This window comes from Rosa chinensis, chromosome 6, assembly GCF_002994745.2.
Source record: "Rosa chinensis cultivar Old Blush chromosome 6, RchiOBHm-V2, whole genome shotgun sequence".
Taxonomy (NCBI): Eukaryota; Viridiplantae; Streptophyta; class Magnoliopsida; order Rosales; family Rosaceae; genus Rosa; species Rosa chinensis.
In genome coordinates, this window is record NC_037093.1 from 66,399,825 (window position 1) to 66,416,831 (window position 17,007).

General features: G+C 42.9%; 1 protein-coding gene and 1 pseudogene across 1 annotated transcript; both read right to left on the bottom strand.

Annotated features, from left to right (window-relative positions):
* Nucleotides 1-5,573: 5,573 nt before the first annotated feature.
* Nucleotides 5,574-8,227, bottom strand: LOC112169989 (annotated as a pseudogene).
* Nucleotides 8,228-8,899: 672 nt separating this feature from the next.
* LOC112169988 (polyadenylate-binding protein 2) lies at nucleotides 8,900-12,424 on the bottom strand. The gene is made up of 9 exons (XM_024307122.2): nucleotides 12,172-12,424; nucleotides 11,632-11,750; nucleotides 10,861-11,517; nucleotides 10,697-10,774; nucleotides 10,514-10,603; nucleotides 10,293-10,430; nucleotides 9,812-9,988; nucleotides 9,528-9,722; nucleotides 8,900-9,399 (listed from the first exon to the last, which is right to left on the bottom strand). The coding sequence occupies exons 1-9, from the start codon at nucleotides 12,422-12,424 to the stop codon at nucleotides 9,157-9,159; spliced, it is 1,950 nt and encodes a 649-aa protein (XP_024162890.1). The 3' UTR covers nucleotides 8,900-9,156.
* Nucleotides 12,425-17,007: the final 4,583 nt, after the last annotated feature.

Genomic DNA, 17,007 nt, shown 5'->3' on the forward strand with positions numbered 1-17,007 from the left:
TGCCGGAGGCGTCTGGCGGCAACGATAAGTGCGAGGGCCAGTTGTTCCAACGGTGAATATCTTGTTTCTGCTCCGTTCATGCCCCTGCCGGCGTAGAATACTGGGAGCTCATCCTGGCCTTCCCGCCGGACAATGGCGCAACTTATCGCCGTTGGCGAGACCGCTAGATATATGAATAGTATTTCTCCTTGCACAGGGACAGAAAGGAGAGGGACTGCTGCCAGGTATTCCTTTAGGCCCTGGAATGCCGCCTGACACTCTGGGTTCCAGTCAATGACCTTCTTGTGAGTTGTTTTGAGGAGTTTGAAGAATGGGGCACACTTATCAGTGAGTCGAGAGATGAATCGAGAAAGGGCGGTTAACTTGCCCTGGAGGCACTGGACGTCCACCTTATACTCGGGGTTCGCCAGGTTAAGGATGACCTGTACCTTATCCGGGTTAGCCTCGATACCTCGCTCGCTGACGATGTAGCCGAGAAATTTGCTAGCGGTGACTGCAAAGAAACATTTTTCTGGATTGAGGCGCATATTATAGGCCAGGAGGATGGTTACTATGATCCTGAGGTTTGCCACATGTCCACTGGCCTTTATGCTCTTGACTAGCATGTCGTCCACGTAGACCTCGATGATTTTTCCCAGATGCTCAGCGAACATGGCGTTCATCAACCGCTGGTAAGTTGCGTCGGCGTTCTTCAGACCGAAAGGCATGACATTGTAGCAGTAGAGGCCTTTATCGGTGGTGAAGGTAGTGCATTCCTGGTCGCTGGGGTGCATCTTGATCTGATTGTATCCGGAGAAAGCGTCCATCATGCTGAGGAGCTCGTGTCCGGCAGTTGAATCAACTAGCTGATCGATACGAGGTAGCGGGAAGCTATCCTTTGGGCATGCCTTGTTGAGATTTTTGAAGTCGACGCACATCCGCCACTTGCCGCTGGGCTTTTTGACCATTACCAAATTTGAGATCCACTGGGGATAGATGACTTGGCGGATGAATCCAATGTTCCGTAGTTTGGCGACCTCCTCTCCGATTGCCCGGTATTTTTCCTCATCAAAGGCCCTCCGCTTCTGCTTGATAGGATAAAAGGAGGGCTTGATGGTCAGTTTATGAGTGATAATTTCAGGGGAGATACCTGGCATGTCCGCGTAGGACCATGCAAAGACGGCGGCGTTATCACGTAGGAATTGAGTGAGTTCTGCCTCCACCTCTGGATCTAGTTGGGCGCCTATGCAGACTGTCCGCTCAGGGTGCTCGTCTGAGATGCAGACAACCTTCAACGACGTGTCCGGGTTGACCGGTTCCTTCTTTACATATTTCTTCTCCTCGTCTCTAGGATCCTCAAAGATGTTTGGTGCTGGTGCCTCGTTACCCACCGTCAGAATTTCATGGAGGCGTGTTGACCGCGCTATAGTCGTTGAATAACATTCTCGTGCCAGCTGCTGGCTTCCCCTCACACAGCCCGTGCCGTTGGGCGTGGGGAACTTCATGAGAAGCATGTACCCGGCAATGATGCACTTGAGCTTGTTAAGCGCTGGTCGACCAATGATGGCGTTGTATGAACTGAAACAGTCGACAATAATGAACTCTGTATGCACCTCCGCCATGCACGGACTAGTGCCAATAACCAAGCGCATGTAATCTGACCCTAGCGGTTGTGTGACGTCAACGGAAAAACTGAGCAGTGGCTCGTGATCCTGGAGTAGTTTTTTGTTCCGCTTGAGATGGTCGTAGCAGCCGCTGAAGATGACGTTGACAGCGGACCCGCTATCCACCAATATTCTCCCCACCGAGAATTTGCCAAGAATGGCATCGACCAAGAATGGGTCGTCATGGGGTAAATGGACTCCGCGCTCCTCCTCCTCTGAGAAGGTAATAGGTTCCCAACCCGATCTTGGGAGTTTGGCGGACCTTTCGTAGCGGATGTTGCAGACTTCCTTCGGATGATTAGCGCGTGCATAGCGCTTTCTTGCCCTGTGAGACATGCTGGTGATTGGAGCACCGCCATCGATGGTGTTGATGCGGCCCAAGGTCTCGACGTTGGCAGTTACTGGTGGTGGTTGGCGCACCCTGAACTGTTCCAACTTGCCGTCACGGTATAAGGTCTCAACGGCCGTTTTGAGAGCATTGCAGCTGTTGGTATTGTGGCCGCTGTCTTCGTGGTACTTGCACCACCTGCCGGTGTTCCTGGGTTTGCCCGTTTTTGGGTATTTTGGAGGGGGTGGCGGTGGGATCTTATCCTTGCACTGATTGTAGATGTCTTCATACGAGGCCGTTAGGACCGTGAAAACTGCATACCGCTGCGAGGACTCCGCTTGCTTGTTGCGGTTATCCCCATGGGTTGGGCGGTTTCCCCTGTTGTAATGCTGGTCCTTCTGCCGCTTGTTCTGGTGGTGGCCCTGCTGCCACTCCCTTTTCTTGTCAGTTGGTGGTGCTGAGGGGTTCTTGTTAGCGGTTTCCTGGTGACTGGAGGATGGCTGTGTTGACTTTGTTGGCGTTGCTGGTGGTGGTGGGGTTTCTCCATATGTGATGAATTCCGCCTGGGCGTGAATGACCGCCTCACTCATGACGTGGTCATACGTCGCATTGGGATGATTGTAGTTGAGGTGATAGAGGAACGGTCCCTTGAGAAGTCCCTTCCTGAAGGCCGCTGATGCCATAGTTTTGTCTAGGTCGCGGCACTGAGACGCTGCCGCCCGCCACCTTGTGACGAAGGCCTTCAGTGATTCGTCCTCCCCCTGCTTAACGCTGAATAGCTGACTCGTGTTGTGATGACCGGCGGACAATAAGATGAAACGGGAGAGGAAAGCGTGTGATAGTGCATGGAATGAGCTGACAGACCCCGGCGGACACTCAAAGAACCAGTTCATTGCTTCGCCATCCAACGTTTCGCTGAACAAGTGGCACAAGGTGGCGTCGTCGAACCCCTTGTTGTTGGTGACTTTCTTGAAGGTGTCCATGTGGACGAAGGGATCGGACATTCCGCCGTAATGCGACATCTTTGGGGTTTTTGCATGTGCCGGTCTGACAGCCAAAGAATTGCAGCGGAGAAGGGCCCAGGTCTGGAAGTGAAGAGCGGATTCCGAGTTGGTGCTGGGACGCCCGATTCCGCCCGGATCAACCTCTGCTCCAGTTGGTGCATCCTTTCCAATATCTGGGCGGTTGCATCGTCGGCGGAATCAGCCTGAATGTCCCGCTGGGATGGCCTGCACCTTGGCACAGGCAGATTGCCTTCAGTCCTTGCCCTGGCTCCCGAGCGGTTGGTGTGCGGGAGTGATTCCGCCACTTGCTCCAGCATTAGTTGAGGTATGGGCGGTGGTCCCATTTCCAACAACTCAGGTGGGTTCAACGGTACCTGCATCTGTATGGCCGGCCCTGGTACCAATGTGCCGGTGCTGGGTCGACTATGCCTGGTGCTATGTGACTGCTCGCTCTGTGCTGGGCGGGCGGTGGCCGCCAGCGTCTTTTTCAGTTCCTCAAAACGTTCCATAAGCGTAGCCACCTGTCTTTGGGCTTCGGCCTTTTCCTTGCGCTCCTCCTCACGTTCTCTGTTTGCCTTATGGAAATCCGCTAGTGCTAGCTCGTACATAGTGACGAGGTCTTGGCCCGGCGGGCGACTGCTGCTTGGATCTACCTCACCGCCGGGGTTGACCGGGGTTGTGAATAGTGCGTGGTTAACTCCCACCGCTGGGTCGGAGGGTTGGGGGATGGAGAGATGGTCTGCCTGCTCTTCACCGTTTCCCCCGCTACCGTTAGTCATGGTGAGTGTGGTGGGATGGCCTTTTGTTCAAGGGTTCCCACAGACGGCGCCAATGTTGATGTCTAAAAGTCCAGCGGTAGCTGGATCTTAGCTAACGCTAATCCGGTGGGTGGATCGGTACTTGTGTTGTTCTCGAGGCTCCCGTTACCTGTCAAGTAAAATACAATGGGCGTCAGAGGGAGACCGCGCCGGGCGGTCTTCAACTCTCCGATGCCTAAGTTAGTTAATGTATTTATGTTGACATGATAACAGTAGGTAAGTATTGAATGCGTCCTTAATGAGGAGAGAGGAGAGAACCTTTTATAGGTGAGGAAGAGGTTGATCTTCTCTTTGTTTTCGATGTGGGACTGATATGCTTCAGTTCCCAGTTTCAGAAGCTTCTGATGCCATCTTGACGTGGCGCGTGGCGGCGCGTCGGCGGTGATCTGGAGGTGGTCCGACGCTGGGGCTGTAGCCCGCCTATCGGTGTGTCGGCATGTCATTCCTTTAGCCGGAATTAGTACCTTTGGCGGTACAATGAGCGTGGCCCATTATAGCTAATTATGTTTGCAAATGTACATGTATGTACAGATGGTGAGTCGTTGCTCTATATTTTTTTCACATGCCCTTTTGCTGATTTCATATGGCAAAGATGGCTCTCTCTTTTTCAGTTGGCTGCACATCCAAGCTCTTTGTTGGATTTGTTGCATGCTAGAAGAGGGAATGATCGAAGTCCTCAATTGAAGGAGCTTTGGTTAAATTGTTTCTGTACGACTTTGTGGTTTCTTTGGAAAACACGTAATAAAGTCAAGTTTGAGGATTATGCTTGTTCTCCAACTCATGTTTGTCGTTTACTAATGGGGCATATGCGGGCTTCCAGTTTTCTTGCCTTTGGTTGCATGAATAATTTAGTTTTGGAGCTTTGTGTTTTAAAGTGCTTTGATGTCCCTTGTAAGCCTAGAAGAGCTCCCCGAATTGTAGAAGTGAACTGGGTTCCTCCTATTGCATCAAGATCAATACCGACGGCCGGGGCTTTTAATCTTGATTCAGGCAAGGCTAGTTTTGGGGGAGTTTTCCGCAATTTTAGGGGTGAGTTTATTGGTGCCTTTGCGTGTAATCTTGACATCCCTTGTTCAGTAGACGCGGAGGTGATGGCTGTTATTAAGGCAATTGAACTAACTTGGGTGCGGGAGTGGAAGCATATTTGGCTAGAAGTTGACTCTTCCCTTGTTCTTAAATTCATCAATTCCCCTCATCTTGTTCCATGGAGACTTCATGTGGCATGGGATAATTGTATGTTTCATGTCTCTCAGATGCAATTTCGTTGTTCTCATATATTCCGAGAAGGAAATCAAGTTGCAGATGCTTTAGCAAACGTAGGTTTAACTTCTTCAGGTTTGGTTTATTGGGATTCAATCCCCCAATTCCTTATTGACCTTTGTCATCAGGATAAGCTTGGCTTACCTCATTTTCGTTTTCTTCACTGATATTCTTTCAGTGCTACTAGGTTTTGTATTTAAGTTGCTTTGTTTTTCGGAGGGGTTTTGTTTTGCCCCCGTCCCTATTGTTTTGACATTCTCTCTTTCTAATAAATAGAGCTCTGCTCCTTTAATCAAAAAAATAAAATAAAAAATTAGTTATTATTGATAACCAACATGTCACCAACTCACCGATATTCTTAAACCGAATAATTAGTATATTAAATGTCAACAATAAAATAATATATTAAACGATGACCCTAATTGAAAAAGAACTGAGCACTAAATAATCTCCGATGAATTTGATTAACAACTATTGTTACAAATACTACTTTTCTTCAAATATTTAATAGAAGATTAGGTAGAGCATTATCTTATTGGAGTTATAGTTAAAGACCAAAAAAAATGGCAACATCTTGAATAAAAAAAAAATGGCAACACCTTTCTTTTGGAGCTTGCTACAAAACATCACACCAGTTTGAGTTTGACAAATCATAACTTGGTACAGAGGCAGCTTCCATGAACTCTATATCAGATTCAAGAGCTGTCATTACTTCCGGAAGAAGACACACCTCCAAGTCAATGCTTCCGGCTTCACGTCCCGGATACGACGTCACTTGGCCACTGAACTTGCTGGCATACCCACTTCGTAGCGCCACAGCTTTTCCCATTCCAAATTCATTTCCATACATGTCGAATCTCGGACTACTCCCCATCATCACACTCTGCGGGTCAAAAGTCCGACCCAATTGGTATACAACCGGAGACTTTAACCACGCATCAATCGATCCACGAATCCGTTTGTCGTTGTGGTTCATCACAGTCTCATGCAACTTCCACGCGGCCCATCCAAGCCCGTGTTCGAGCAACTCCCCTGCTTTCACAGCTTGTGATTTTATTGGGTGAACGGAACTCCCAAAGTAATTAGACGACAGTGGTGGGACCGGGACGACTCTTGCTCTGTTATTTGCAGCCAATCTGCCGCTGTTTCTTGATTTGGTGGAAGATCACGCGCTCGAGTAATTGACCACCAGAGAAAACCAGACAAGGCCTGAAAGGAGGAGATTTCGCTGGTCTCGCACTCTGAAGTGGCTTTTGATTTGAGTTTTGCTATGGATTCTGATGAGAAGTGAAATATTCTCTCCCTGCATGAGTTCCGGAGCTTCAAATCATCCAACGAACTCATCTGAATTTGTGTAAGGGAGGCTGATGATTGGACCATGACCGTCTGGAAACCACCGCTCCATAACCGGTGTGCGGGAGATCTTTGAACGAGGGATGTTCTTCTATTCGGCTCGGAATATTTCAGAGTTCAGACCGATCCAACACTGGTGGATTGGAGATCTTGGAAAGAGTGACATTGTTTTCTTGTGCTTGGAAAATTGCAGACCAAGTGTTGAAGAAATGCCAGTAAGATGTTCCGTCACCGAGACAGTGGTTCATTGACAGCCCGATGAAAACGCCGTCGACCAATTCCGTTACTTGAGCCGTCAGCAGCGACGTGGTGTGGCCGTCATGGTTGACCGCCCTGTCGTGATCAAACAAGGACCGAACCAGCAAGGGCACATCAATTGGGGAAAGAATGTCGGAGATGGACATGTCAAGAGAAGCATGGATGAATTTGGCTCCGGGGCTGTTGCTGCAATCCACATACACAAAGTAGAGATGAAGGTCTTGTTCTTTCTTGGTCACAAGGCGACCGGCGAGTGGGTAGAAGTGCACTAGGGCGAGGGAAAGAGAGTACTTCAGTTTCGCCAAAAGGGTTCCGAGAAAATTGGGGCTGTTGGCTTCAGGAGGTTTGGTGAAGAGGAGGCCTTTCTGGATATAGTGGGCGGAGAGCATGACGAGTTCATAGGGGGTCAAGTAAAAGAGTTGCTTCGATTCTTGGGAAACAGTGTGTGGCTGGATGAAGCACTCTGAGATGTGTTTGATATTGGGGAAAGCCATGGATTTCGCTGTGTACTGTTGGTTTATATATCTTGCTGCAGGCATGGTGAAAGCACTAGCTCCTTATTTTATGACTATTTAGTATTTGATAAAATGCCTCGCTACGGAGTCATGTAGATCTGGAAAGGGATGGGAAAGAAGCTATGTTACATGGTTTGTTCTCATCCTTCAGAGACTACGAGTTGAATAGGACCATCCATCGACAAAAGGATCACCCTTAGATGATCATCTCATGCCTATTAAGGACAAATCAAATCAGATGGTTCTATTTCTGTCTTTCTGACCTGCTTGCATTTCTGGGTAATGGTTCATTTTCAGGTCTGAACACCAAGGGAAGTTCAGAGAAAACAAAGGCATAACGAAAATAGGAAGTCCAACTTGAAGTTTGAACAGATTTGGTGGAATACTAAAAGTACCTCAAGATCTAGTGTTAATTATACGGGCTCTAACACTATGTTAGAGAAAATTGATATCTATACTATTATTAAGATAATAGAGTTTGTTAGCTAAAATTTAAAAATTTTGACAGATTTAGCTCTGAAAGATTAAAAAATTTTGAGAATAAATTAAATTACAAGGATAAATATGATAATTATAAAATATATTTTTATTAAAAAAATTATTTCACAACCCCACATTTCTCTCTGCAATAGCTATCACTGGATCTATTTTTTCTGCAATAACTACTCACTAGTGGAAGTATGTAGTTTTTTTTTACGTGTCTCTGCTTCTCACTTTCACCATTTTTTTTCTTTTTTCTATTTTCTATTTATTTTATAAACTGACTATTTTACCTCTATCTATTTTTTGAGTTTTAAAGTTTTTTTAATAATTCAGGGTCATTATGGTACATTTTTTCTGTTTTAACTAACAAAATCTCTTAACTCTCAAATTTTTTTAATATTTCAGGGTCATTTTGGTACATTTTTTCTGTTTTGGCTAACAAAGTCTCTTATCTTAATAATAGACTAGTCATCCTCCACACATGCTCTGCATGTGCAAGTATTTTTTTTTTTTTTTTCAGAAATAAAAAAGAAAACGTCATTACAAAGAGAAGATAGTGGGAGTAAAAAGTGGGTTGTGGGTTTTTTTTTTTTGAAATAAAAGTATATTTTGTAAATGTTATAATTGTCCTTGTGATTTAATTAATTAAAGATCTTCTAAGGTCATTTCGGTCAAAATTTTTGACTTTGACTTTGACTAACAAACCCTCTTCTCTTAATAATAGTATCGATATAGATATAGATATTTCACCTACGCATGTAATTGATTAAAATTTGTTAGTCATATATCCTTCCAAGTCCTTTTCTTTTGCTAAATAGCAGGATAGACCTTTCTTCATTTTTTTTTTTTTTAATTGGTCTCAACTCTGGAGTCTGAACCTTAATACAAGTTTTGAAAAGAAGAAATCCAAAAACAAATTGTTTTGAATGTTGGAAGAAACGTTTAGAAATATATATAGTTGACATTGATAGAGGTAATTGTTTTGAATGTTGGAAGAAACGTTTAGAAATATATATAGTTAACATTGATGAGGTAAATTTTTAAGATTAATGAGTAACTTTATGGAAAGCCTAAAAATTGGGCAAAGCAGTAACATTTCAAACTTACTGCCTCTACTGAACAGTAAAACACCTAGGTACTCATGATCTCGGATTTTCAACACCCACAAAGTAATTCATCACAATTCAGAAGGATTAAGAAATCCCATGGCCAAACAATTCAAACTTGAATATTAAAATAGTGAACAGGGCGCAAGCAGATTTCAAATAAATAAAGGACTGAAGTCATTAACCAAAACGCATAGCCAATGTAGCAATACCAAAAAATTCTACAGGTCCAAACACGACTAAAAGCAAAGTAATAAGTCTAGGCTTCCCAGTTTGACAAAGCTACAAGAAACCAAAAATCCAAAATCAAATGATAAATTCTACAGCAGTCTGATAATAGGAAGAAAAAAACCAGAGATGCCCTCCCTTCCAATCAAAGTTGACAAACTTAAGAAACAAGCTTGTCAGTCAGAGATATTGATGCTAACTGATCAGCATTGTTGTTAACCTGATGTTGGGTAACATTCCTCAGGACCTCGATTGCCTCTGCAACCTTTGCCTTCAGAGCCTCCGGTGACTCGAGCAAATGTAAAACCTCAGTCTGGTCCATCTCCAGAAGCATGCCTGTAACCTTGGCTGCTGAGTCGGGCTCCAAAGCATCAACTTGGGGATATAAAGCTTCACCAAGCATCTGCTCACAGAAATACAAAACTTGTGTCATAAAGCTGAAATCCTATTGGATTCTTTCAGGGTGTCAAGTGAAATTTTTTTTTTACCGTATTCCATTCAGTGTCATCGGTTAAGTCGAGAAAGGCTTACCGTCCTCTGTTCTTCCGGTGTAGCATTTGCAAGGGATGAAGCCAAAGCAGGAACAGGCATAGCACGTCCCCCTGCAGGATCACGCATAGGCATGCCACCCATGTCATATGGAACTGAGAGCATACCACCAGAAAATGGAGCTTCCGGCATATTGCGACCAGGTGGAAAGCGATACATACGTCCTCTTGGAATCATCTGAAACATACAGGAACACGAAATATTACCAACAGGGACTAATACAAAACCCATATTTTAAAAGTAACTGAGATCAGCATTGAACTCACATGCTGTGGCATCAGTGGCACTTGCTGCTGGTTTTGTTGCACAGGACCTGCCCCACGTCGACCTCCTGGGCGTTGGCCTTGCTGACCCTGTTGGACCATTGGAACAAAGAAGTTTGGCATAGGAGCACCTCCAGGCCTCAATCCTGGCACAAGTTGCTGTTGGTAACCAAATCCAGCCTACATTTATAAACATAGAGATTAACACAACTAAAGGACAAATTGTATCATCTCGTAGCAGTGTACCAAATAAACTTGTATCAGTTCTACAATTCCAAATTACCATACCCTAAATAACGCCAATACAATTCATGGCATGTTATAACGCTTAAGGATACAATTAATGATTGTTAAAACTTTTTGCAAGGCAAGAATTACTGTAGATATTTTCATCATAATAATTAACTGTGTCAAATAAATAGCCTCCATTACAATAAATTGAAAAATCAGGTATACCACTATACCAAATACAAAAACAACTTACTTGCTGTGGAATTATGGTTGGAGGCCCTTGCCCATACATAAATTGTTGCCCTAGACCTGGAGCACCAGGAGGGTACATTGGTAAACGAGGAGCCACTGAAGGAGCCATAGCAACAGGCCTCATTTGTGAAAACTGAGCCTGATAACAATAAAATATAACCATGAGCATAAAAATCAAACCGCACAATCCCAACAAACTTTTGAGAACACTACAAGTCATACCTGCAACCTTGCCCTTCTCTCTTCCTTCCGTTGTGCAAGTGCAACATAAAGAGGCTTGCTAACAACCATTTTGCCATTCATCTCCGTAAGCTAAAAAGTCATAAAATTTCTCAAATTTCCAAAAAAAAAAATCACATACCCACTAATTTATCATTATAAACCTGCTTAGAGTTTGACACTTACAGCTCGAGAAGCTTCTTCAGAAGTCGAGAAGGCAACAAAACCAGAACCACGACTAACTCCTTCAGGGTCACGCATAACCTGCAAAACAAAATTAAAAGGTCTTCAAATGAGGAAGGTGCTGATGTGGGACTGTCAACTAACCAAAAAAGACACACTTAACATACCTTGCAAGATGTGACTGTACCATACTCGGAGAATATTTCCTTAAGTTTCTCATCATCAATGCTATCATCCAAGTTCTTGATATACAAATTCACACCTTGAAATTTATCACTAGCTTCCTTCATGCTGTGCTCAAATTTCTCCTTCAGTTCAACTTCTCTTTCAGTCTTCTTCTGGGCTTTGCCAACATACCATTCCTTATCATCAAATTGCTTTCCATTCAGAAGTTCAACGGCTTTAGCAGCATCATCTGGGTTATCAAAGTTGACAAAACCAAAACCCCTTGATTTGCCATCACCATCCCTCATCACTACAGCACTGGTAATGGGTCCATGTTCACCAAAAATTTTCTTCAAGTCATCATCTGTAGTAGATTCTGATATATTTTTCACGTAGACATTGCTAAATTTTGTCTTCTGCAAAGCACCATCCCTCTCCTGCCTACGGAGAAAGGGACCTACGTACACTTGTTTATCATTTAACAGCATGCCATTTAACTTCTCTATGGCACTCTCAGCAGCTTCTTCCTTGTCAAATTGAACAAAACCATAGCCCTTAGACTGCCCAGAAGCATCCGTAGCTATCTTGCAAGAAAGTATGTTGCCAAAAGACGAGAATGTATCATGCAATGCCTTGTGGTCAATTCCCTTGTCCAGATTCTGCACTCAAGTGAAAGAGCAAGTAAGATTACAGCCACAATCTTGTATAAATATACACAGATTCATGGGAGGGAAGATGAAGCCTAGAAATATAGGCCTAAAAAATATAAATACCTTGATAAAAATATTCCCAGTACCACTCTTTCTAATAGTAGGGTCCCGAAGAGAATAGCAAATTCTGATAGATTTGCCATTCAGTGGAGTGAAGTTCAGTACTTCTAGTGCCCTCGCAGCTGTAAACAAAAATAACAAATGATTAAATACAACCTATTGGAGGCAGAAGCCACATTCGCTGTGAAGTATGCACAAATACATTATCGTGATTCATATTTGTCAAAACCCAAACAGAGCTACAAAATGCTCCACCAAGAACACAATGCTATAACCAACTTCATATGCATAACGCCCGGATTCCATGAACAGGCCCGAAACATTTTCATGTTTAATGCTCAAATTAATAGTTCAGCCTTGCAGTTTCTCTAATACAAAATTCACCGATGCATTCTTTTCACTAAGCATATAATTTTCATCTAGTTCCATTTCAAATTCCCAAATTAAACTACTGCAACATGAAAATTTAACAATCTATACACATATAAACGAATCAACTAAAAACACCAAACACTAAATCGAAAAAGGAGATGAAAGACTTACCATCCTGAGGGTTGCTATAATTAACATAGCCATAACCAAGAGATCTGCGAGTGGACAAGTCCCTGCAAACCCTAACGGAGACGACCTGGCCGACCTGATTGAACAGATCGTAGAGCTGCGAGTCGGTCACATTCTGCTCCAGATCCCCGACGTACAGCGACGTGGACACCATCTGTTGCTGACCACCGGTGTTGACAGCGACGCCGTTCGGACCGGTCACCGGAACCTGATGCTGAACTTGAATCTGAGCCATCACAACCAAAATCACAAACCCTCCCCTCCCTTTTTTTTTTTTCGTTCTGAGATTTTCTGTTTATCGGAATAAATAGAAACGCAAACCCTAACTATCAAAAATTTTGAGATTTTTTGTTTTTTTTGGGGTTTTTGTTTTGGAGGATAGAATCGTTCGGATTCCGAACAGGTTCGACAGAAAAAAAAAACGAACAGAAACTCAACTTTTTTTGGGTTTTTGGATGAAAGGAGGGCAGAGTAAAACTGCACCGCACCTGCTCAAGTGTAACAGCGCGCCTTATATAACCGCGTCGGTGAGTAAACCCTAGCCTCCATCTTAAAATCAACGTGGACCGTCCGATCAGATTAAGTCAACTGCCAGCGGAATGACGTGTTGGTTCAGCCACGTGACTCAGCGCGACGCACGAGATTATGTAATAAAACTAAGAACGATGAGCCTTTGAGCCCAACTATTTGTTGGACCCAATTGATGTGGGTTGGGCCCGGAAACTTTGGAAGAATAGTAATGGGCTACTTTGTTAATCTGATCTCCCTTCTGGCACAAAATATGATCTGTATACCTTGTTAAACACGAGTCAATGTGTAGATCCAATCACTTAACTTCTTTTACATTTGTGTGTCACGTTGCTAAGTTGGGACTTTCCACTATTCTATACCATATGTGCATAGTAATTTGTTGTCGTCATGGTGTTGTTTGTCTTTCATAGATTACACGTTGATTGACTAAATTAACATTGTAAATTTACAATTTTGTGTACATGTAACATTTACCAATACTATTATTAAGATAAGAGAATTTGTCAGCCAAAACAGAAAATTTTTACCAAAATATCCTTCAAATATTAAAAAACATTTGAACAGAAATATTTGAGAAAAACAAAATCGTCAATTCACAAATAAAAAGGAAAAAAAATCAAAAATTATTAAAGAAAAACTGAATTGGGAGAGAATTGAGTCATACTTTCATTGATAATAGAGGTCTCTTTATATAGAGGATTACAAGACATGAAATCAGAGTTGTACAAGGAAAGATAATCATACAATTAATCGGATATCTATAAATATCTCTGAGAATATCTCTAATTTAAAACCCTATTACAACTAGATCAAGTAACCTAGAGTTTGGGTCAGACACATATTATGGATTTACTTGAATACTCCCTATTGTATCGCCCAAAAGTGGTGCTCTTCTCGTTGCCTCATTAAAAACCTTACCGAGTAATAAAAAACTCAGTAGGACAAAAATAACCTCGGTCGAAGGGCAAAAAGAGCACAACACACCATTCATGTTTCAACACCATACATGCAGACATCTCCCCCTGATGTCTGCATCTCCCCTTAATGACAACGGTCATGGGAGTTCGGATAACTTCCTCAAATGATGTTACCAACATGTTTCTTGAAAGTGGAATTTAGGCAATGACTTGGTGAGCAAGTTTGCCACACTGTTCTTAGATCGAACCTAGTTCACTTTAATCTTGAGGAGAGTCTGTTGTTGCTGATTATGCTTGGTGTTGTCGCTTTTGATGTAGTCTTGCTTCATTTGTTCAAAACAAGCAACATTATCATAAATGTTTGTAGGCTCATCTGTGGTGGACTTCAAACCACAATTGTTTGAACATGCATAATTATGGATCCAATCCATATACATTCACGAAGCACACCATGAAGAGCAATAATCTCTGCATTGTTCAAAGATATAGAGACTAGAGTTTGTTCTGTAGACCTCCAAGATATCGTAGTCTTTACCCATGGTGAACACTTAACCAGTTTGGGAAGACTTTTGTGTAGGTCAGAGAGATACCCAACATCAGCAAAACCTTCCAAAACATATGTTGTTTTGGGATAGGGATAGAGGATGCAGACCAATGTTGGCGGCATTCCTGGTGTGTGATGGGTCCGAATCCATCGTCCCTCTGTAAAGATAGAACAAGCTCATATCAATCGTACATCTTAAGTACTGAAAGATATATTTTACACCAATCCAATAGCATCGCGTTGGCGTAAAGCTATATCTAGCTAACAATTTCACTGCAAATGAGATGTCTGGTCTTGCGCATTGAGCTAAGTACAATAATGCGCCTATTGAACTTAAGCATGACACTTTTGCCTTTAGCACATCTTCGTCATCATCCTTTGGACAAAGATTATCTGTTTTAGGATGAAGACTACGGATGATCATGGGGGTGCTTAAAGGCTTCACCTTGTCAAAATGTCTAAGCATCTATCAACACGATGCTCAAGTTCCAAACCGAGACATAATCGTGTTCTCCCAAAATCTTTCATCTCAAACTTGGATTTCAAGTGTTCAACGGTTTTCCTTAACTTTTTAAGAGATTCCAATGAATATCATGTCCAACTTGAACCGCGCTAGAATCCAAAACTTGTTATGGAAACACGCTGATATATCCCTTCCTAATCAAGTAGTCACTTTAGTGAGCGTTTCAACCTTATTGTAAACTCGCTCCATGGTTTAGAGCCACTTGACTTGGGTAAATGAAGTTCACCATGAACCTTCATTTACATTCCATATCTAGATCCCCATAGAGATACGTAGTGACCACATTTGTAAGCTGCATGTTCAGTTGTTAGGTAACTACCAAACTGACAGGGTAGTGGAGATTCATTACGAGAGAATATGTGTGAGCCCCAGAAAATTTTGTTTAATTTTTAGAAGGTAATTTTATTCACCAGTAAGATTTTCGCAAGGTGATTTAAGTGAAGGAATTGATTTTGGAAATTGTTTTGGGTGTCGAGACCACCTATTGTGCCTTACGATTCAAGTTTGGGCCGAGATTCTTTCATTTGGGCCTAGAAGGTTACTAAAGTTCATTAAAGCAAAAGATCGTCAAAGCAAATTTGAAAGGAAGGCGAATTAAGTTGTAGAGAAGATTTGAACTATTAGTTTTAATGAAATCGAGTTTTGAGCCTAGTACGAAGTCGAGAATTAACTTAGCAAGTTTCCGACGAAAAACAAATAAAAGAAAAGTTACGAGCCCAAAACCAAAAGTAATTAACTAGAAGAGTTTCGTAATTCGTCGTTGGGATAAAATCGTCGTTTCACACTCATAAGTATAAATAGGAACTTGGAAAAACCCTAGAACCAAAACTCTCCCCTTTTCTCCCTTGCAGTCGCGACACACTCTCTCTCCCCTAACCTCTCTCTGCCATCACTAAAAAACACCATTTCCGGCCACAATCTCACCACACAGCCGCCACCAATCGACGCCGCACCAAAATCCGACCCAAGCCCAAGCCTCACCATTGACATGCACCGCCTCCGGCCTCCACCCGCGACCACCAAAGTTGTGGCGCTGCTGCCTCTCAACCTCCATCGATTTCCGGCCACCACCTCTCGTCACTGCTACCACCAGTCAAACCAAATCCAAATCCGACCAAAACCCAAGAGAAATCACAGCCATGCATCAGCCCCAACCTTCACACTCTATTTCCAAACCTGCGAAATCATTGTTCATCATCCTTCTCTGATTTTATGCCTTTTCCTTGGCTTCCGCAGCCACCAACTAGCTCTGGGCAAGCAGATTGTCAAGGCCCAGAAGCCTCACTACAGACCCGACATCAGAGGAACCCTTAAGTGCCATCACCTGAGCTCAAAGCACTGGGTTTCAACGTTCTCCAATATCCAGCTCAAAGCAAGCTAAACCACTTTCAGAAATGGAATCAGTACCTCAAAATCTTCCAACCCTCAAAAACCCAAAATCAGGCTATGCCCCGAAACGTCACACTTGCCGCACGCGCCACCGTCCGAGCGTGAAAGTTTGTAACCCCGCTGCCCACAACCGCCGGACTCTCAGACTGACTTAACTAGGTAATTTTCAACACCTCTCTTTGGTTTAGGCCTTTATTCTATTATGAATCGGAAGCCCTAATTATGTGTTATTCGATTTGGAGGAATTAAGGTTTGTGGAATCTGGAAAATTGAAGCTTTGGAGAAGAAATGAGCTACTAGGTCAGTTTCGATTAAAATCGGTTAAGGTAAGGACCTCAAACTCTATTTTGGATGTGAAGTAGGTTGAGTGTTAAATATTGATTGTATTGTTTTCTGCTAGAGGTCTGAATGGGTTGATGGTGGTGAAGTGCAGCTTCCACGATTTGGCTTCTAATTTGGAAAAGAACAAGGGTAAGGGTCTTGGTACTTGGAAATTTGTTCTGCTGTGAAATATTGGTACATGGTGAAGTTGTGGCCTTGTGGATTACTTGAAATGAAATTGGTTGAATGTATGGACAAAGTTTATTTTCTCAATTAAGATGATGTATTTGGTTTTGGAAATGTCATTTTGTTGATGGGCTTAATTTAGTGGTAATTGAGAATTACAACTTGATGCGTTGAATGAGGTCAAAGGGATTAAGTAACCACAATTGTTTGAGAAATTGATTTTGAAAATGGTGGATTTTATTTGATTGAGCTAAATTAGGATATTGGATTAACGTTCATGAAATAAGGTTAAAAATCAGAGTATTCTAGTGTCGCTATATCCTGAAGTTATCGTAAGAATGCGGTCATTCGGGAATGGTAATTACTATTTATTTGCTAATATTTAATGATTAAGTAAAAAGGGTCAA

Excerpts from the sequence above, each read along its gene's own strand:
- LOC112169988 (XM_024307122.2), bottom strand. The coding sequence starts at position 12,424 with ATGGCTCAGATTCAAGTTCAGCATCAGGTTCCGGTGACCGGTCCGAAC. Across the intron at positions 11,518-11,631 it reads CTGGGAATATTTTTATCAAG|AATCTGGACAAGGGAATTGA; the intron begins GTATTTATATTT and ends ACTTGAGTGCAG. Across the intron at positions 10,604-10,696 it reads CTGAAGAAGCTTCTCGAGCT|CTTACGGAGATGAATGGCAA; the intron begins GTAAGTGTCAAA and ends ATGACTTTTTAG.